Source organism: Dermochelys coriacea, chromosome 10 (assembly GCF_009764565.3).
Source record: "Dermochelys coriacea isolate rDerCor1 chromosome 10, rDerCor1.pri.v4, whole genome shotgun sequence".
Classification (NCBI taxonomy): Eukaryota; Metazoa; Chordata; order Testudines; family Dermochelyidae; genus Dermochelys; species Dermochelys coriacea.
Window position 1 is genome coordinate 55,586,195 of NC_050077.1, and position 21,540 is coordinate 55,607,734.

The 21,540-nt window shown below is 39.1% G+C and overlaps 1 protein-coding gene across 7 annotated transcripts; it reads left to right on the plus strand.

Moving 5' to 3' along the window:
* The first annotated feature begins 1,281 nt into the window (after window positions 1-1,281).
* Window positions 1,282-16,291, plus strand: MCEE (methylmalonyl-CoA epimerase). 7 transcript variants are annotated; one of them, XM_038418384.2, is made up of 4 exons: window positions 1,284-1,483; window positions 3,690-4,070; window positions 8,990-9,330; window positions 14,528-16,291. In XM_038418384.2, the coding sequence occupies exons 3-4, from the start codon at window positions 9,022-9,024 to the stop codon at window positions 14,678-14,680; spliced, it is 462 nt and encodes a 153-aa protein (XP_038274312.1). In that variant the 5' UTR covers window positions 1,284-1,483; window positions 3,690-4,070; window positions 8,990-9,021; the 3' UTR covers window positions 14,681-16,291. The 7 variants fall into 7 exon arrangements, with proteins under 7 accessions (XP_038274304.1, XP_038274312.1, XP_043349779.1 ...); XM_043493844.1 differs by lacking the exon at window positions 1,284-1,483 and adding an exon at window positions 1,560-1,742; XM_038418383.2 differs by lacking the exons at window positions 1,284-1,483; window positions 3,690-4,070 and adding exons at window positions 7,197-7,412; window positions 8,289-8,485.
* Window positions 16,292-21,540: the final 5,249 nt, after the last annotated feature.

The window sequence follows — 21,540 nt, forward strand, 5'->3', positions numbered from 1 at the left end:
CTAGATTTGGATAGTTATTAGCACTGAACACATTTGCTAAATATAGTAACTGTACAGTCATTTTACTATGCAGTTTTGTCTCTGTGACCTAGATTTGACTATTTTTTTAACATATATTTTCAGCGGACATTGAGAACAAAATGCCTGATGGTATTTTGCATCACTAAACTCAAAATTCACCCAGGCACATATTCACAGAACTGATGTATTAGCATGGATTAATGTTTTTCTTTCTAACACATTACATGATAATTTCCTTCAAGATTATTACTGAAGGTCAAACTATGCACTAGGCCAGGAGCTTCTGCAGCACTTGGGGAGTGTTGTGGGAAGGGAGGAATCCACCTACCTCCCAGGCTGCAATTTGCAAAGCCACTCTCCAACTGTTATTCTCTGGGGTTACAGTAACCTTGTCTGCTGTGTAGTTCTGCAGAGTTTTGGCAGATAGATCCACATAGTAATGGATCTATTGGTCTCATCCCAGCTATTGTCACAGTCCACCTCTTAAAACCTCCCCTGGGCACTGGGATGAAGGGAGCCCCCTCAAGCATGAGGCTGAGCTTTACAGTGCACTGAACGTTCGTATATGGTGTGTACTCTCCACATACACTCTTTCAACTTCACTCAGAGCCTTCCACACTCTCATAGAGGGAGAGGGGAGACAGATTCCTATTTGATTAAAGCAGTTACCCAGTTTTGGGAGCCTTGAAGGTTATTTCAGTGAGGAGAAGAAATTGGTGGTGGAGTCAGCTATGGTATCTTTTTGATACAATCTTGTTTATCTACAATAAATTATAAAATCCTGTTTCCATGAACACAGTAGGACTCAAACAACAGAAGATTATTTGGTCACAGTTCCCAGTCTCTTTGTGACAGCACTTTACCCAAAAGCTCTCTCGCATTTTTTTCTGAGGGTCATACTGGGGCTTCTCTTGCTGCGCCTGGGCTTCTTTAATCTTTCCTTCTTTGTCTCAACTGCTTCTCTCACATAGAGACACATAATTCCTGACTCCAGGGGCTGGGCCTTTAAGGAAAAACCATTAATGCAAAACTCACAATAAAATCACAAGAGTTGGTAACACTAATTTTCATTAGCCCCAACGCTGTTGCCAGGAGAAAGTTTCTCCACAAAATGAAAAATCAGCATGTTTCAAGCTATTAAACATTTTATTTTGGAGCAAATAACAGAATCGCGTCTTCCCCGGTGGTGCTGCTCACAGCCAGAGGCTGACTTCCTTTTGCAGAACTGGGCTTGGCCGCAGCTCTGTGCCCCTCCCGAAGCCCTCGGAGGGCAGCTCCCTGCCGTGGCAGAAGCAGGGGCTGCCCCGCTGAGAGCACAAGCTGGCTCGGCGCCAGCCAGCCAGCCAGCCAGCCCGGCCCCTCCTGCCTTCGCCGCTGTGCTCGCGGGAAGAGGCTCTCGATGAAGTTAGATTTGAAGAGCCAGGAGTCAAGATGGCAGCCTGCATGGGGAAAGTAGCAGCAGGTAGACGCTGAGCGGTGCAGCGGGAGCGGGGGCCTGAACGCGCTGAATAAGGGGGGTAGGTGGGGAAGCGAGGACGGCCTGGGGTGGGGGAGTTCATGGCAGGGGAATTGCACATGCTAAGTGTAGGGGTAAAAACAGGATATACAAAGTTCCCCTGTAAGAGGAACAGTGCGTACAGACAACCGTGGAGGTCGTGGAAGGAGAATTGCACCTGGCAAAGATATTTAGGGGGAAGGTGCAGATCACACCTGCTGAGTAGGTGAGTGCAAATGGGTGGTTGTTCACGCTGAGGTGTGGCTCCTGGGTAGTGACTCAGTGGATGGGACATAGTCAAGAATCCTGGCTTGTGTTTTTTTTTTTTGGCTCTGACATAGACTTGTGTGACCTTTTGGTAAGTCACTTAGCTTCTGTGACCCAGTTTCCCTTTCTGTAAAATAGCTTTAGCCTAGTGAAAGCTATTGATATTGACAGATAAGAATTTATTATTTTAATTTAATTGTGAGAAGTCCATGAAATTGTGCGTGACAAGTATTTCTGTACAGTTTAAATGCTCTATTTTTAGTTAGTTAGTTATTTGTGATCCTAATAATTCAAACTGCTGGGCTGTGGAGTATTGCAGTTTTAGATTCTGATCCTTCAGGTTGCTCTGTGTGGTCAGATCTCTGCAGAGAGGTCTCTTATCTTTAATAGGTGCAGGATGCTATCCACATGGAGTTCCTTGAAGGATTACTTCAGGACATCATTTTTCTTAGATATGTAGAATTAATGCATCTTATAAGCAAATGTCCCCATGTCCCACAGACAAAATGTGCTACATACCCACATTTTTTATTATTTTCATACATAGTTTCAACATTTGCTAAACGTTTGCAGTGTTTTCTGTTAGAGATATTGTTAAATGTAGATGACTTTCTGTTTGTAAATAAAATAAAGAACTCATCCACGTTGTCAGTGCAAGAGTGTTAGATCAGTTTGGTTGTTTTTAATACTAAGCACAATAAGAAAGAAAATGTGGATGTATTTACTCTATGAATAGGATTTTTTGGAATGTACAGATGATTGTTAGAATAACTCTTAAAATTGGATTTTGTCTTGGCTAGAATCTTCTTTTTTCTTGTGCAAATAAACGGTGTTAACCCTTATGGGGCAAACCTGAAGCATAATGCCTATTTTTTTTTTTTAATGCTCATCTTGGATGTTACATGCAAACTTCTCTTCCTTCCCTTATGTGGAGACATGATTCTTTTCTCTCTAAAGAGTCAAAGATAGTTTAATCTCAGTTACAGTTCCAAAACTAAATTATTGTGGAATTTAGTCCCTATTTGAGATCAAGCCCATGGCTATCGAAGAAGCAGAGTGCTGTCTGGTGATTAGTATGAGACAAGCAGCTAAGATACCTAGGAACACTCAGCCCATTTTATGGGATAGTACAAACTTTCTGATTCCCTGGATCCTGGGGTCATCTGGAGCAATCCCCAATATAAATTACAGAAGCCCAAAGGCTGTGTAAATTGTGCTGGCTTGTTAATGGCACTTGGAGATTGCTGGTGTTTAGGAATAACTAACCCGTGCCCTATGTTCACTGTCCTCAGGGACTGGGAGGTGGTTTTGGATATACTGGTGGCTCTATGCCACATGAGGACCCTTCCTGCTCTGGAGTTTTAGGGTAGCTTTCCTCCAGCATACTTGAGAATTGTGCTGAAGGGCATTATCCTGTAATGGTGACTCTCGTGTATAACCTCTCTCATATGTATTATTATTGAGTTCAATGGGACTCTGCATGTGTTTGATGTAACCAGTACATTGGTTGTGCAGCTCCCATTGATTACAAAAATATCTGATCCTGCACCATTGAAATATGTTGGAATTAAGTATGTGATGACTTAATTTTATAATGGATGCTGCATCAGCCTCCCAGCTTTTTAAATTGTTTTGTCTGTACTAGAGTGCAAGCTCCATGGGATGGGAGCTATTTTGTGTGTGTCTGAATTCTGCTGAACACTCTGCTGGTGGTCAGTGAACACCGATATAATGAATTGAACTGAATAGGTAGTCCAAATAGATACTGCTTATAATCATTAAGAATGATTTTTTAAAAGTACTATAGTTGAAGAAAGTGATATAACATGCATTCTTTAATCTCAGTGAATTGGGGAAGATGACTAAGAAATTTATGTGGATCCTCTTTTCATATATTTCTTTAAAGGGCAATGCCTCTGAACCATCCTAGAAACATGAGACACCTTCAGATGGGTACATTTAAAAAGTAGGTCATCAAAACACCCCGTGGACATTGATGCTGACTGCATTAAAAGAAGAAAGAAAAAAGAAACTGCACATAAGAATTTATCTACACATGATCAGCATCTGCAAATTTCAACCAGGAAAAATGTTTCAGTCAAAGTAGTCTGGGCTACACAATGAGCAGAGAGCCTGGTTCTTCTCTTGTATACGGTGGAGTAAATCATGAATAATTCAGTTAAAGTCAATGGAGAGACATTTGTCTGACTATCCCAGAGACCACAAAACCAGTCACCAGAAGAAAGCAAACTTATTGGCTTTAGACTACAAAGGCCATGTTTATGCGGTGGGTGTTACAGCAGCATAGCTATGCCACTGTAACCCAGTAGTGTAGACGCAGGCTACAGCAATGGAAGAAGTTTTTCACCTCCCTGTGAGACAGTAGCTAGGTTGGCAGAAGCGTTCTTTCATCATAGCTGTATCAAAACCGGGGCTTAGGTTGGCCAAGCTATGGTGGTCAGGGCATGAATTTTTCACACCCTTGAGCCGTGTAAGTATGTCAACCTGAATTGTTTAAGTGTAGACCAAGCCAAAGAATACAGAAACTGGAAAATACATAAACCAAGCTATTCTGTATGTTCTACAAAACATCCAAAGCCTCAGTGCATCCTTGCACAATTCTGCTATGAAATTGTGCCATTTGAGGTTGTGAAAAAGTTAAGAATACATAAAAGGCTTCTGATACTCAAGCTTGGCCTTGAGGCATTGGGAGCTTTGATATGGTCTAAAGCAAAAACTGGCATAAAATGTAACCACTGGTTTCATGTATACATACTCGTATCTCATTCTGGCAGCAGTAGTCTAGTGATGGGAGATATGCCTTGCCCTGTCCTGCACTGCTTCCCCTATCCTCACCGTACCCTCCTCACCCTCCCCTCCCCAAAACAATTCCAGCACCCACTGTCAACAGATTAACTTTTTAGCAAGCCATTTTATATATCAGGATATGCAATTTCCTACAATACTATGGACAAACTTTACTGAATTAAGTTTAAATATTTTAGGAGTTAATTGTAATTAAAAGGCAAACGTTTATGCAGTATTGTGGGATTGTATGGGACTTCTTTAGGAAACATGACTAATGGAAACCCTGGGAAGTGTTGTGAGCTTTAGAAGATTCTTCTAAACAATGGGCCAGATAGGAATGAATTTTTAGGGCAGGTCTACGTTACTGCTTAAGTTGATCTAACTTATGTTGCTCAGGGTTGTGGAAAAGACACCCCTCCCCCGAGTGACACAAGTTACAGTGACCTAAGCACTGTTCATACTGGCACTATGTTGATGGGAGACTATCTCCCACTGACGTAACTTCTGCCTCTTGCAGAGGTGGAGTAATTATGCCGACAGGAGAGTGGTCTCCCTTCGGCACAGAGCATCTTCACCAGACATGCTACAGCGGTGCAGCTGTGCCAATGTAGTGCTTCTAGAGTAGACTTGCCTTGAAAGTTAAGTGTGTTTCTCAGGAAATCTCTAGGGGGTTATGTATGCAAATGTAAGAAGGAGAGGACCTTTTGTCTTTTGAGTGCTTGTTATATGAGGACAGATCAGAAAGACCCAAACTGGATAAAAGAGTGTCTCACAGATTAATGGGGGTTCCTGTTTTGAACCAAGGCAGTTACAAACTTGTGACCACAGAAAAACCCTTGCAGGGGTTTGAAGGAGTGTTCACCTGCCAGAGCTTTTGTTGGAGTTGGGGTGATCTCTGGTAAGATTAGCATATGTGCATGTTCTTTTACTTTTTTTAATGTCTTCTTTGTAAGAATAAATACCATACTGCTCTTTCTGAGCAAGCATAACTGTGGGCAATTGCCCTCTTTGTTAGCCTCTTAGGATAAAATCAAAGCAGGCCGGCCTGGGCACTCAGTCAGGGAACTGTGCAGCCTGGAAAACCCGTCAGGAGGGAAAGAGACACAGGGCTCTGCCCAAGAGTGGGAAAGGCTGATGAGCCTGAAGGTGGGTGCCCTCTGGAGTTTGTAATGCTAATTTAAACCCTCTTTCTCCTGCTGTAGTTTCCTCTGATTATCTCTGCAGTCAGCTGAGGAGGCCCTAGACATTCACACAGATAAACCATATGTTCGTGTTGTTTCCTGTTCATAAGTCTAATGGCCTGTTTCTGTTTTAATTAAAATATTTATTTTACAATGAAAACTGTTCAAAATTATTTAAGTAATGGCTTCAACCATTTACAACCCCATCCCAGGGCCTGCCAGTTCAATTCTTCTGCAATATTCTTAAATATCAAGCATTTTTAGCAAGATAAGCAGAAATGGGAATAGCCAGAATTTGGAAGAGAAAACCAACCTAATTATTATAGGTGACTCAGTAAGTGGTACTCGTCCTCAAAGATCTGAATTTATATTTACTGAAGTCAATGTCAAAGCTCCTATAGACTTCAATAGTGTAGAATTGAGACCTAGATCAGTACTGAATCACTTCCTCTGCACAGTTCTTCAGTATTATTCTCCAACCTGGAGCCTTAGTATGGATTGGAGATTAATCAATTTCGATCAATAAATAATCATTCAATCTCTTAGACTGCAATGGTCAATAAATATTCTGTCTCCTGAGGGCTACAGCATATTTATCAGGATCATTAGAATTGGAGACCTTAGAAGCGCACGAGAAAGAATTGCAGTTTATCACAAGTCCCTTTATTGATAAATCCACTAAGCAGATAAACAATCCCACCAACACTGAAATACAAGAGCAGATAGAGAGACAGTGTTAAGCCCTATGACTGGCATCGCTCACATCTCCTGCTTGGAGTGTCAGTCATTATCTTCATTGTCCTCATCAACCATGGTTGTCATCCTGGTGTCTTCCCCCTGTGTTTTCACACTCCCACCCCTGCACACAGGCTGGACAACTTTTTATTCTGAGATATGCTTATGCCTACTATTGCTCATAGATATGCATAATGGTTCCAAACTCTCTTTCCTTATCCATACTTCCATATGCCATTAATTTAGGGATGCCCCATCTCTTACAGGGTGTCCCCTTACTACCCCTTATTCTCATTAATATCTATGTACTATAGCAACTTGAGGTTATTATAGAATTCCCCAAAATGTTACTATCGGGCATCTTGTGGCATTAACTGGTACATTGTGACATAGTTTCCAGTCTATTACTGCATAGTTTCCAGAATATCAGCATTTAACATGCATTTTACTGCAATTTTACACTTCACTGGTACAGGATTATCTTTCAGTCAACTAGTCATGCACATCAGTTTCAGGCCTAAGGCCTTGTGTGGCTAGGCTGAATATCTCACAGATCTGAGGACCTATGTTACAACATTAATTAATACTTATAGTTTACCTCTATATTCTAAATATACTTAATATTTCTTATTCTTTGCTACAGACTTCATCCTCTGCAAAGGCAGCAGGAGCAGCATTGCTGTACAGATGCTTCTTAAACAAGCTGTGCAAACTCATGGAACTTCTCTATCCCCCACTCCCAAAAAACCCCCACAACCCAGAGAAATGGCAAAATCCGTGAACCACTATAGCAAACCACTATTCCTAATTATGAGATACTTCCTTCTCTAAGCCTGTCGTGCATCCCAGGTTTTAACTCCAAGCTCTCAAAGTTCTAAGTGGGATTGGTTCATAGCCATTCACAGGTAAAAATCATAATGCTAAGTATGGGACTGACATATAGATGTGTGTGTATAAAATGAATATAACTTATTCTACTGACAAATATACAGCCCTCACAATAGTCCAATATGAGTAGACAGGAGTCCACAGAAGCAGGTTAAAGTTCAACAAGGGCCTCCTCAGAGAAATCCACAAAGAACTCAGCTGCCATAATTGTTGGTCCATGTTGTTTCTCATGCCAGTGAGCCTTCCCATGACTAAATTGTCTTGGATCTTATTGACCCATTTCTGCCTGGATGTAGACCCCTGCCTTTATGCCATCAGGTAACCATATTGTTAGTGACTTTACGCATACATTCTGCTCCAAATTCTGCTCCGTTTCTCATGCAAGTAGTCACATTGAAGTCAGAGGACTGTTGGCATTAATAGAGCAAACAACATTTGGCCCTAGCAAATGCTTTGAGATGAAATACCCTTAAAATGGCTAAGAAGGGGATAGAGTGGCCAGGTGTCAGATTTTCGACCAGAGAGTCCGGTCAGATCTACTGACCAAACACCCAAAGTCTGGTTACATCAGCCTATGCTCAGCCACGGCCGCCTCCTACCTGCATTGGGCGGCTGCCACTCCCAGCCCTGGCTCCGCAGGCAAGTCCCTACTGACCCGAGTAGAGGGGAAAAGCAATGAGCAACAGGGGAGAGAGAAGGAAGAGGAGCAAATGGGGCCTGAGGGCTTCGGGGTTGGGGGTGAGAGCTGGGGCAGGGGAGGTTCCAGCAATCCTGCTGGAGTATCTGGTATGTACATATTACAAACTGTAGAAGGATGCTGTATGTTAAACATAATAATCCTGAGAATTCTTTCCAGCTTTAGAGCATTTCACTAACTTTTTATCCTCAAACAGGCCTGTGATATAGGAAGTATTAGTCCATTATACAAATGTGAAAACTAAGAAAGAAAGAGAGGCAAAATGATCTACCCAACATCACAGAGGGATGGAATAGCAGAGATGGAATAAAACTTGGGAGTTATTGGCTACCACTCTTGTGACTTAACATTTGATTACATCTCCCTCCACTAAGATTGTTCACCTTTCTATAGGTATTTGGGCTTTAGGAATAAATATATTAGTTCTTTATTATGTTTAGACAGGTTTTTTACATCCTTATTTCTATTTTATTAAATGTGAAGCTCTGAATAAAACAAAAATAATTTACAGGTTAGTGGTGTGTAACTGGCCTTTAAATTCTATAAATTTGTGCATATAATTATGAAAATCTTTATTTTTATATCAAGCTTAAAATTAACTTTTTTTAAAAAAAATCCCTGTTGTTTGTAATGGACACATCTGAGCATTCATGCTATAAATTCTTCATTTACCTCCTCTGAATTAATTTGTTTCAGACCAAAAAAAGCCATTGAACTGATAGCAGAAGAAGAGGAAATGCTTCCCTGCTATCTTATTATCTCTGTCTTTAGCATACTGGTGAAACAAAATTCATAAATGTAAGGACATAGGAGTTATTTGGGCTTCATTAAAAGGGGAAAGGACGTGCATTAATTTTTTTTTCAAAAGGATTATGACAATGTCATTCAATTTTACAGGGCTTCTTACCAGATTGCAAACTACAGCACCTATGGTACGGACTTTATCAATGTCACATTTCTTAACTCAAAAAGTTCCATGCTCTTTGTGGAAATTGGGGCGACTCAATCATGTAGCAATTGCGGTACCTGATTTGGAGAAGGCCCAGTCTTTTTACAAGAGTGTTTTAGGAGCCCAGGTGAGTGAGACAGTTCCTCTTCCTGAACATGGCGTCTACACTGTTTTTGTGGAGCTGGGAAACACAAAGCTGGAACTGCTGCACCCTCTGGGAGAAAATAGTCCAATTGCAGGCTTTCTGCAAAAAAACAAGGCTGGAGGAATGCATCATATCTGCATTGAGGTATTATACATGCATACTTTCTATTATATTTTAAAAAAAGTCTTTATCTTGTTAAAGAGCTTTATACTTTCTAATAGATTGAATCTGAATAAAAACCCACATTAGTTATGCTGAGTCATTATCATTTGGGAAATTCTACTGAAGACCAGCAAATAAAAAGTGAAGTTGCAGTGATGAAATTCAGGCCAATTTCATATTGTCATTATACAAGCAGTTTTATTTTCTTTTTAATCTGCCCAAACTGAATTTGATATTTGTAATGTCCTGCCTAAAAGAAATGGGGACAAACTCATGGAATGTAGCAATGTCCTGCAAAGGTGGCAATTTCGGGATGTTCAAAATATATGCACTGGGAAAAACTGTCAGTTTTTATATATCACTTATAATGGGGTGCACAGGTGTAAATTAGAGCATAATTTGAAGACAATGGGGTTTTAGCAGAGTTCCTGCGTTTGATATTTAGTTGAAAATTCAATATGCAAGTCAGAAAAGAATCCTGGGAAAACGCACACTGCTGTGTTGGTTCTCAGAGATCAGAGTTGTAAAATCAGGTAATCTGAGATGAATCTGGATAGCCACAGGGAGTAAAACTACTGAGCAAGGTGGTGTTTGTTTGTTTTTTTTTTACAATCACTTTTCAGAATAGAAACAAAATTAAAAGTTATCACAATATACACTTAAATGTGTTGCATATTGTATATGATCCTCGTATACAATATAGGGACCCGTCTCATAAACACACATGCGTATCTTTTAATCATGTGAGTAGTCCTGTTGAATTTAGGACTACTCGCATGAATAAAGTTAAATTGCCAGATTGTGTCCATAAACTATAAGTATCGTAAATTACATACTTACAAAGAAAAATAGAAAATTCTTTATATGTATAACATATCCAAGTTTTCCCCCTAAATTATTAAGCCTCCATATTTTCAAAATAGAGACTGTCAGTATAGACCGGCCAATCACTGTATAATACTGCTTAAATGACATGCAGAGCAGTTGGTATCATAAACCGAGCAGCTCACATTATTTTTACAGAAAATGTATAAAAATTCAGACGTGTAATACAAAATTATAAAAATTGGATAGGACAACTCTCAAGCTGTTAGATTTAATCATTCTCATAAGGGTGTAAATATCCATTACTTAAATCCATCCTAACTTTTTTTTTTTTTTTTTTTTTGGCCTGGGATTATAGGAATCCTCAACTTTAGAGTTTATGCAGACAGTTAACTCCATTAATGTCTAGTATTGTGATTACTGTTTTACCTGAAAGACACCTTTATGCTTTTAGAGCCTTTTGTCTGTGTTAAAGTTTATAAATTGATACTTAGTGTATAATTTCCTATTTTCTTTATCACAACTGAAATACTATAATTGCCCTGAATATTTATTATTTAGTATTAAAACTTTAGGATATATTCTCCACTTAACAAGAAAATAATCTTGAAGGTAGTGGATTGGTATTAACAAGTAACATTCAAAAATAGTATTGAGTGCTTAGATGGAAACTCCCCAATTTTCAGTTGCTATGGAAATTTGTCATTGACTGTAGAACAGATGCAAGTGAAGATTAAAACAAAAAGCCTTAATTCAGATGTTCTTACATATGAATTAGAAGCTTGTCATGTATAGAAAAAAGGCTACAATTGGCTGTTTATGAGACAAGGAAAAACAAACTCACCCATTTGACTCTCGGAATAGTTGAAGGACTATAGGTCAGCGTTGAGTTGACAGGCTAGGGGAAAATCTTGCTCATTAATAGTTGTACTTCCTATCAGTCTTTCACAGAGGGAACGCGAAACATTTCACAAACATTAAAAAATCCTGAGGTATTCCCATTTATAAAGGCATTAAATGAATCGTAGTACATTAGTTGTTCTAGGCTAGATAGTAAGTCAGTGGTAGAGGAGGGAATGGAACACAAGAGTCTTGGCTACCAGTCCCCTGCTTTAACTCCTTCCAAGGCTGGATGTTTTATATTGGCAATTATAGACTCTGTTTTGTGATTCATGCTGGCACAGAGTTCCTGGGCTACATTTGTTCTATTTGCATGGCTCAATAGTTTAGAGCTTGGTAAAGTATTAAATCATATTAGTCTATTTCTGCAGTAATAAGTTACTTTAAATAAATCTTTTTAATTATAATAGAACCAACAAGACAAAAGGTGTGGGTGGGGGGGAAGGGGGGTGATTTGCCCATGTATGGTAGTGTATGATTATGCAGAATGCTGTTTAAGCATATTAAATTTTAATACAAGCGATGATATAGTGTATCATTCATGGGGGGGGGGGGGAATGGGACAAAAAGCATGCTTTTATTAGTTCTTTTCCAGTTCTTTCTTTGATTGTCCTTTTCAATAAGATGCATTTTTGCTGCATTAAATTATGATCTACCATTTCCTGAAAAATACAATTCCTTTTCAAGAAGCGTAGACTTCCCCCACAGGAGTGAATTTCTGCCTGTGGCTGTGTGTCAGGGAGGGATGACTATTCCCTGCTTCCATTTCCCAAACAACAATGAGGAGGAGGGAGGGGAACAGTTAAGCCCTTATCCTGTAAACCCTAAGGCTTGACCTACACTAGAAAATTTGGTCAGTATAACTACATCACTCAAGGGTGTGAATTCTCCTGTCAACCTGGCTACTGCCTCTCAGGGAGGTGGAGTACCTATGCTGACAGGAGAAGCTTTCCCATGGACATAAGTAGTGTCTTCACAGAAGCGCTACAGTGGCACAACTGTGTTGCTGCAATGTTTTACATGTAGGCAGGCCCTTAAGTGTGCTTAAATTTACTACCATGACTAATCCCCTTGAAATCAAATTTAAGCACAGCTACATAGTGAATAATAAATCAGAGATGGCTGCCGTTCACTTTATAAATTCTGTTTTAGTGACTTGGCAATTGCATTCAAATTCAGTAGATCAGAATGTTTTATATTTCTTGTAAGTATAGTATCAATTTGCAGTTGTTCAAGAAATTAAAATAAAAGACTAATTCAATCTGCTCAAATTGCTGTTAAGCAGAATTGTTTTGCAGTGCTGTTAGGAGAATGTAAAAGACTACAGCAGAACTCAGGAAGTGGGGATGGGGAAGACAGGAATAATATGTGGTAAGGGCTATTTAAAACAAAACAAAACAAAAAACCCCAAACTGCTAAGTAGTAGAAATAGCAACACTACTTTACTTTAATTACAGGTACAAAGAGAGGAACAAACTAGGAATCTTTAAAATGACTGTATCTACTTAAATCTTTTAGGAGCTGGGGTGTTTGTTTGTTTCAAAAATACTTCAAGAAGCATCATGATGTTCCGTGTAGAGCTCTGTTCAGCAAGAGATCTGTGACCTTTCATGGTGCAGAAGTTACCAAAGATGACTGTCAAAGGATGGCATACTGTTAAGTCTGAAAAATTATAAGAAATGTGGCACTCAGTCATTCCTTGCTGGGAAATGTAAAAATACAATGTTAAAAAGAAATATATATTTTCAGATGTAACAGGTCAAGTGAGCCAAGATCCATAAAATCCAGCGGTCAGAGTTTAAATTAAATGGATGAGAGCGGGCTTGTGGCAGCTAGAATTTTGCAAGAGATTCTTAGTGCTAAAATTTCTCTAAACAAATTCAAAAGAGTTCAGATAAGAGCATCAATAAAGGCTTCCTATAGCTCTAGGGCTTCCATTAGGATGCCCTGATATTCTTATGTAAGGCCGAATTACAATGAGTAGCACTAGTTTATCCTAGAAAAATGACCCATTGTAGTGGGTTGAAAATAATTTGCTACTGGCAAAGAATGGTCGGAAGCATATTGGACACCTGGTGGAAGGGGAGAGGAACCGGTTCTTGATACACAGTCACCAAGCAGATATTTTCCTAATGGAGATGCACCCAGAGACTCTCACAGCTCACTTTCATTATTGTCCCTTGGGATGCAGTAATTCACTCCAGCTGAGCCCAGTCACATTTCTCCTTCTGGCTGGTTTTGCTAGCTATCTCTGCAGGAAGTGCAGGCAGCTGTAATGATTTCTCTACTCGGGATGAACCTCAAGGGGTTACTACCCATCATAGAATGTATTACACTTGTAATTAAGGGTTCTCTAACATTAGCATTTTCGACAAAGCAAACTGGTAACAGTATGGGGGTAAGACTGCAGCAACTTCCGAAATTTTAAAAACAAATCTCAGTTGAAAAGGATTAGGACTTAATTGAATTCTACTTCCTCTGCATTTGCACTATGTAAAGTTTGTTTTCACAATTACATCTTTTAAGCTTCAGAGTAGCAGCCGTGTTAGTCTGTATTCGCAAAAAAGAAAAGGAGTACTTGTGGCACCTTAGAGACTAACAAATTTTAATGGATAATCTTAACAAATTAAGCTTATCCATTTAGCCGTGTCCAGGCACCTGTCTTGAAAAACAGCACTCCTGTTGTTCTAATGCCAGGACTTTATTAACTGGTGGTTGTGCTAAACTGAATGTTAATTTTGTTCTTCCAACAAGCTTGCATTAGAGATCTGCATGAATCAAAGTCTCACTTTATATCAGCACATCCAAAGTAACAACTATTTGGCACAACTTAAGGACTAGTCCATGTTAAATACTCTTATTAGGTTGCCCTGAAATTATATATGTGATGCTACTTTTACAATGAAGAACTGTTGCCCAAGAGGAAAATGGGCCACAGTCCGGTGTGTATTATCCTCTAGTATTCTTGGTAGTTCCAGGTGTCTCTGAGGAGATCAGTTTATACCAAACCTAACTGGTAAGATCAAGATGAACCTAAGTGAATGGTTCATAACCCCACCATTTAATGAGTCAGGATTCTGTCTTCAGTTAGATGGGAAAGCATTCCTTGGTTAATGGTCTTGTAAAGCCATACTATCTACTATTTAGGAACAATGTGGAGCTTACAGCTATTGATTTTGATTATTTATTAATTTTTCATTATAAAGTAACTAAAAGGTTGATGTATTACAGGGGTGAATCTCTTAACAAACAGAACTATTAAATATAGTACAATCTTCTTGACATTTCTTGATTTAAAATCTCCAGGTAACTGCATATTTCTGTAGCATTTTTGGTTTTTAGAATTATGTAGTGCTTTTATCTTTATTATGGCACTACACTATTGTTCCTAATGTAAAATCTGTGAATCATACACTTTAATGTTCCACATTGTATACATATTTGTTTTTATAAGGTTGATGATATAAAAGCAGCTATGGCAGAACTGACGGAAAAGAAGATCCGAATATTGAGCGAAGAGCCCAAAATAGGGGCGCATGGCAAACCAGTGATTTTTCTCCACCCTAAAGATTGTGATGGAGTCCTTGTAGAACTTGAGCAAGCCTGAGCTGTAATCCTAAAAAATGAAATTATGAACTAATTGCAAACCCAATGAGATGGTGTTGGAATTTGTATTATGCTTTGCACTGTGTAAAAGTCATTGTACTTAATTCTTTCTTGTTGATTAAACACATTACAGCTCTTAAGTTGTGAAATGTGAAGAAATAACACTACATACAGGAGGAAGCTAAAGCACTGTTAACCCTCCTAGTCATCTGGGGCTATGACTTTTTTTTGTTTTGTTCAGACCTTCAAAAATCATACATTTAAATGTGTTTGGATTCCATTAGACTTTTGAATTCATGAGCTGAGGTACATACACAAGATAAAGTCATTTATTTTTTTTATATCAGTTTGTGGCATAATTTTTATATATAGATTTCTAGGTTACCTTATATCATTTTGCTCTGTATTACCCACTTCTAGATGACAAGAAGATGGCTTAGATATTCCTGTAAGAAAGAAGTCTACAAGAGAACATTGTATTTTCTGTCTCCATCATTATAAGCATTATCTGAGCTCCATATTGATTGGTTCATTCAGTTATAGGATCCTTGTGTTATTGTATGGATGTCTGCGATTGCTAAGCAACAGTTCTCTACCATAACAATTGCTGCCAAGAAAACTGTTGTGTCTAAGTCACCATTTTGTAGCTTTATGTATTACATGTGTATGGGGGGAAAAATTGTTTTAAATATACTGTGATTATCAAATGCTTATTTTGTTTTATAGTTTTATCAGCAGATATATCTTTGATTTTTAAATTTAGCTCATACTGATTTATTCTGTTTTCTTCCTAATTGATCTTGAATGCCTGAACTGAAACCTGACTATTAGGAAAATATCTGGGACATACCCAAAAAAGGCTAATGACTAATATTTTAATTTATATTTTGTTTTCCTGTACAAAAACATTTTCAGGTGATATCTATCTTATTAAAATTTGTATGAATTTTTATTTTACCAAGAGATAAATAAAGCCATCTAGGTCCTGATGCTGCAAATACTAACTTTACATCGGAGATTAGTTCTGCTGAAGTCAGTGAGACTACTCATGTTTGAGTGTTTGCTAGATTGGGACCATAGTTTATAAGTGGCCAAATCCTGTTCACTTTATTCACGAGAAGGCTCTTCTTCACTTTAATGAAGCTAATCACATGAGTAACATGAACACCATTTGGCCCAATCTCTTCTTTTACATTTTGGGAGGGCATCTACAGCAGAAATAGAAATTGCATATTTGAAGGCCACATCCTTAAATGCTAAATAATAAACTCTTTAAAGGATTTATAGATAATTAGATTATTCTGTATTTTATAGGATAAAGCATATTTCTGAATTTCACTCTTAGAGCTCTGGATACAATTAGAGGAAGTGTTTCATCCTTTTAGGAACAGGTTATTTTTTTATCCAGTTTTAATCCATAATAATTGGGCACTAGTGTAGAAGTTAAATAATTTGTACGTTATTTCCTGTTTGCTACAATAAAAACAGATACGAGTCCTGAGTCAGATTTGATCAGGACTTTGAAGATCCTGAAAGCCTGTGGGTGGTCTTCTGCCACAAGAACCTTAATAATGCAAGAAATCTTGTTATACATTTAAAGGTGTTAACTTTGTACTCACAGCTCTATTCCTACCTGAGACCTAATTTTTACTTCAAGGAAAATGCACTGAGCCTTGTGAAGGGCTATTACATCTGTTCAGTGAACTGCTTATAGAAGAGGGAGATTCTGCAGGTTTAAATTTTGTAGATAACTAAGCCAGTGAAAGGTAGGTAAGTACTTAATTCCTCCCCTCCCCCCCCCCGGAAATTTTATTCTGCTAGTCTAGAAATCCTGGTTATTATTTTACGTAGGGCTGCTTTTATTTTCAGATCATTTGAGGAACAAGAGGCTTTTTTTTTCTTTCAGAATGGATCAAGAATTAAAATGTCAAGATTACAGGGTTTTTTTTGTTGGCTAAAATTATTGGTTACTTGTCTTTGAACCAGAGACTGTTGGGTTGGGCTAGCATCACAATAACTGGAGTAGAAGGACTACCAGGTTAAAATTCCTTTCTTCTCCCTTTGTCCTATCTAAAGTTATATGCCTATATTGATTGAAGACTAGCTTGACTTGGTCCAGTAACTCCCTACTTAACGTCCTCTCGCTTAACGTTATTTCGATCTTACATCCCTGCTCAATTACAGAACATGCTCCATTTAAAGTTGTGCAATACTTCGCTAAAACGTCATTTAGCTGCTTATCAGCTCCCCTACGCGCCCACCCCCCCAGCGCCTCTTGCTCGCAGATCAGTGCCTTTCCCCCTCCTCCTCCTGTGCATGGCAATCAGCTGCCTTGTGGTGTTCAGGAGGGAGGGGAGGGGTGAGGACTTGGCACACAGGCTCCCCCTGCCTCCTGAATGCTGCAAACCAGCTGATTGCCGTGGGCAGGAGAGGGGGGGGGAGGAGCGAGGACATGGTGTGTGGAGTAAAGGGGAAGGAGTGGGGGAAAGAAGAGGTGGGGAAGGGGTGGAGTGGGTAGGCTGAGGGTTGAGCCCCTGCTCCTGGTGCTTGCAGAGTGGGGGAAGCTGGTGCTGCTGCACAATGTGCTTCTAGCCTAGAGCACCTTCAGCCTCCTTGCCTGCCTCATTGTCTCCAGTGCCAGTGGGCTGTGCCTGTGTGGGATAAGGCAGGGGCACCTCCCAATTATAGTACTGTACTGTATGGCCAAAAAAAAATTTCCCTGGAACCTAACCCCCCCCCCCATTTACATTAATTCTTTTTGGCAAATTGGATTCGCTTAACATTTCACTTAAAGTTGCATTTTTCAGGAACATAACTAAAATGTTAAGTGAGGAATTACTGTAATAGGTAAGGCTGACCAAGAGTGGATGAGCGTCTTGAGTGAACAGGACTTTTTTTTAAATCTGATATGTTTTTCTTCAGACAGTGTCTGCTACAGCACCCATATGGATCTTAATCAGTTTCCTAGGCACTCATTAGAAAATTATCTGCCACACAGTATTTGCAGCAACAATTACCAGCAAGTTCTCAACTAATTGACTTCAGAGAGGGTTCCATGAGGTGTAGGCATCTGCTGCCTTTGCTCACTGTAACTATCTAATTTTGGGTTGGGAGTAAAAACTTAAATCACTAAACACTTGGTAGAAAATAGGGTTCTCACCTTACTCTGAAGAGAGCACATACTATATACATCAAAACTTATTCTCTCTTTAGAGTAACCAGACATTCAAAAGAAGCCTAAACTCCCTCCCCAAATTTATACACTCTCATGACCTACAGGAAAGACTCTCTAAGCCCTCTTTTGCTACTAGATTGGAGCTAATTGGACAGGCCTGCTCTCACTTTCAGCACTTCTCAGGGGCTGCTTAGCACCTTACAGTATCAGCTTGTTTATGCTCTTGCCTAGTCATGCCCCACAGTAATTTTTTCTTTTTTTCAGTGAGACTTTCAAAGGTCCCCACAGCCAAAAGCCAAACTAGAAATATTGTTCTTTAAATCTGACCTTTGGTCCTTATGGCAATATATAACTTCTTAAACAGCCAGACCTTAACTAAAGAAGGGGCCTGAAGTACAAATCCAAAGTTTGCAGATATTCAGATGCGACATTTGTCTCACACCCATCTCTACCTATAAATACCAAAAGAAAACCAGATCCTTCATTTCTCCCCAAAGGGATGTACACACTCTACTACTCCCAAATACAACAGGATGTGCTAGCCCCTTAAATCAGGTTTTGGATCAACTTCTAAGCTGTTCCTGGTGCCAGTTCAGAGGAATACTGGGATTAGTAGTTCCAAAGGTTGATAAGAGTTGCAGGCTCTGAGGCAAAGCATGCTGGAAAGGGGGTGGGTTGTGTTTAGGGAGTACCCTTTCTTCAGATTAGTGATAGGCTGAGAGTAATAAAGCTGGGGATAACCATGCAAATTGGATTACCTTAGAAGGAAACTCAATGAGACCTGGATGGCTAAAGAAACTATTCTAGGGAGGGGGAAGTTTGTTTATTTTGGGGTGGGAGTAATCTTGGAAAGGATGAAGATTCCTAGGAAGTAGAACAGGAAGTGACCTTGGGCAGAGAAGGATAGAGGGCATAAGGTCTGGCTAAATGCTTCTTTTTGGGGTGGCCTTAAGGCTGAAGTTCCTGGTGCTGGTAGATAGTCACTCCTCACTCCACTTCATCAATGGACACCTGCTTGTGCAGACCCTTGGTGAAGAGCCTGTGGCACAGAAACAGAGCAGGACGGGGGAACAGGGTGAAGAATTCAATCTGAGCTTTTGTTAGCCTGAGGAGAAGCTAGGTGTAGCAATAAATGTAAAACAAATATAAAGACTATCTCTTCCTCTGGATGAAGAAAAAACGGAGGAGGCTGCCTGCTGTCTTACTCAATGACAAGGTAAGAGATTGTGGGGCATACAAAAGCAGAATACATTAAAGACCACCCAACCTATTGCAAGATATTAATTAACTGGGAAAAGATCCTTTTTGTGATTAATTTCAAATGCTTTCTAATGGCAAATATTTTTCTACAGCAACCCTCACCTGGAGGAGTTTGAAGCATGCTCCATTGACCAAAGTTTCCGTGTCTCTAAATTTTACCATGGGTGACAGAATAAATTTCTATGTAATCTTAATACACTCGTCTTTCTAAATCCTCTTTCAAAGTCAGTGGGAGTCACGGGTGGTTTCCACCTTGCAGGACTGACTTCCCATCATGTGCATGCACAAAATACTGTTGCGCTCGCCTCTAAACAGTTGGGTCACCTAACAGAAAATCTGTCCTGATGTTTGATTCCTCCCCCCCCCTCTAATTTTTGAAGCAAGATGGAACAGATGTACACAAATGCCTATAAGCTTTTTTAAATATAAAAATCATCTTGTGTTTGAACAATTGCAATCACCCAGTGTACTTCTGGTAGACCAAAATTGGATAGCTTTCCTTGTGATGCTTTTTGGCTGGATGTGATGTTTTGATAATTGGTCAAACCTACTTTAGTGCTGTTACCTGACTTAGCTGAATGCATTGTCAGGCTGTGGTAACTTTGATTTCAGTTATAAATTTAGCTTTAGTCAAAATGGAATAATTTATCATACATCTAATATAATGTGTATGAAACATGGGAATATTATATGCTGTAGGATGCATAATTTAAGCCTGATTTTTCTGAACTGCTAACTTGCAGTAGCAGTTCTACTTTTCATTGAAGTAAAATATCTTTTTTTTTATATTTATGAAATAAGAAAAAATAGCTTCATAACAAAGGAAAAACATTGCGAGATTTAATACTGTATCAGAGTTAATACAAAAAATCTAGAAACACCTTTGTTCAAATTTTAATACAAATTGTAAAATACCAAAGATGACAAATATTCCAATGTGCAAATGACGTTTAGAATATTGACTTTGTTTTTGAGGTGAAAGGCTATAGCTGCACTGTGACTCTTTCAACGGTCCCTTTTCTTTCATAAGATAGCACAGCAAAGCATAATTTGATAGTACTCTGATATCTACAAAACAATGGAAAGTGACTATTATAAAACAAATAAGAAAAAATAGTGATGCTTTGTATTATTGTAAGAGATGAAGATTTTAATCTTCTGTTGCTTTGTTCATTCATCTTCAAGCAGAATACGGAGCATGAACCTGTTCCCATGACAAAACTCTTGTGGACTTCATTGGGAGCAGGAGCAGAGCTCTAGTCTTGTGGTAACAATTCTAGTCCCCTTAAATTAAATGGCTGTTACAAAGGTCATAAGACCTAATTGTATCTGGAACCTTTTCTTTGTTCTTATTGTGCCTGATTCTGTTCTCACTTACCATAATGTAAATGAGGAGTAATGTTAATGGAATAAATGGAATGACAGTGGTGTAAAATGTGTGAGAGAGAAAAGAATCAGGTCATCCTCTTCTCATTTGCAGCCTTCAGTGTTTTGCTTTTCCTCTTTTCTGATGATCCCCCATGTGTCTAGATGATCTCATAATTGTGGGATGTTGCTCATATCGGAGGAGTATGAGACTTCTGGTATCAATGATGGCATTCTGGAATGTTGCATTATGGTTTATTTGTAGTTAACATGGAAGTGCATTTTATACATGCATAATACTGCGTGTGTGTGCATCCTTTTCAAACTGGTACATTAAAACTTTTCTCTCTGCTGATGTTCCCTCCCCTGCAACAGTCCGGTTAGCGAGACATTCAGCAACTTTGTGATCTTAGCTTAATTTTTATTTCAGTTTTGCAGATCATCTTTGAAAAAGAAAATGCAGCCAAAGCACTGTATGCACATAAGTATAACATTTAGTTATATTTGTTCCACCATTTGTAAATAGTTTCTGGAACAAGAGGTTTTGGGTGTGTTGGGTTATTTGGCAAGTAAAATCAAGTTCTCTTCCCCCACTTCCAGTTTTCCAGGATGTTCTTTTTCCCTTCTCAGTGCCTAGGGATGTTCCCATTTTACGCTGGCTAAGGAAGCTGACAGAAATTCCTTCACATCCCATCAATGTTACTCTATCAACCAAAGGGTTCAATGTCAACTGATGCAAAAGAGCCTCTCCCTGTTTTCATCTGCACAACTCTAGTCCCTGTCCACCTGGAGAATCATCAAATAGAAGGCCACATAACTGAATCCAGTTCCATAGGTGGTTATTTAATCAAAATAATTTCTTGCTGCCCTTATTTTTAAAGAGAGAGAGTTGTAAAGCTCTGGAATCACTGCACCTCTTCAGCAGACAGCACAGAAATTGTAGGATTAGACTCATGCTACTGGGGGCAGGGAATAAGATGTTATAAAATTTGCTATTGAAAACTTTATCTTTCTCTAATTATACCTAGTCCTAAACTAAAGGAAACCATTAAAACTTCTTA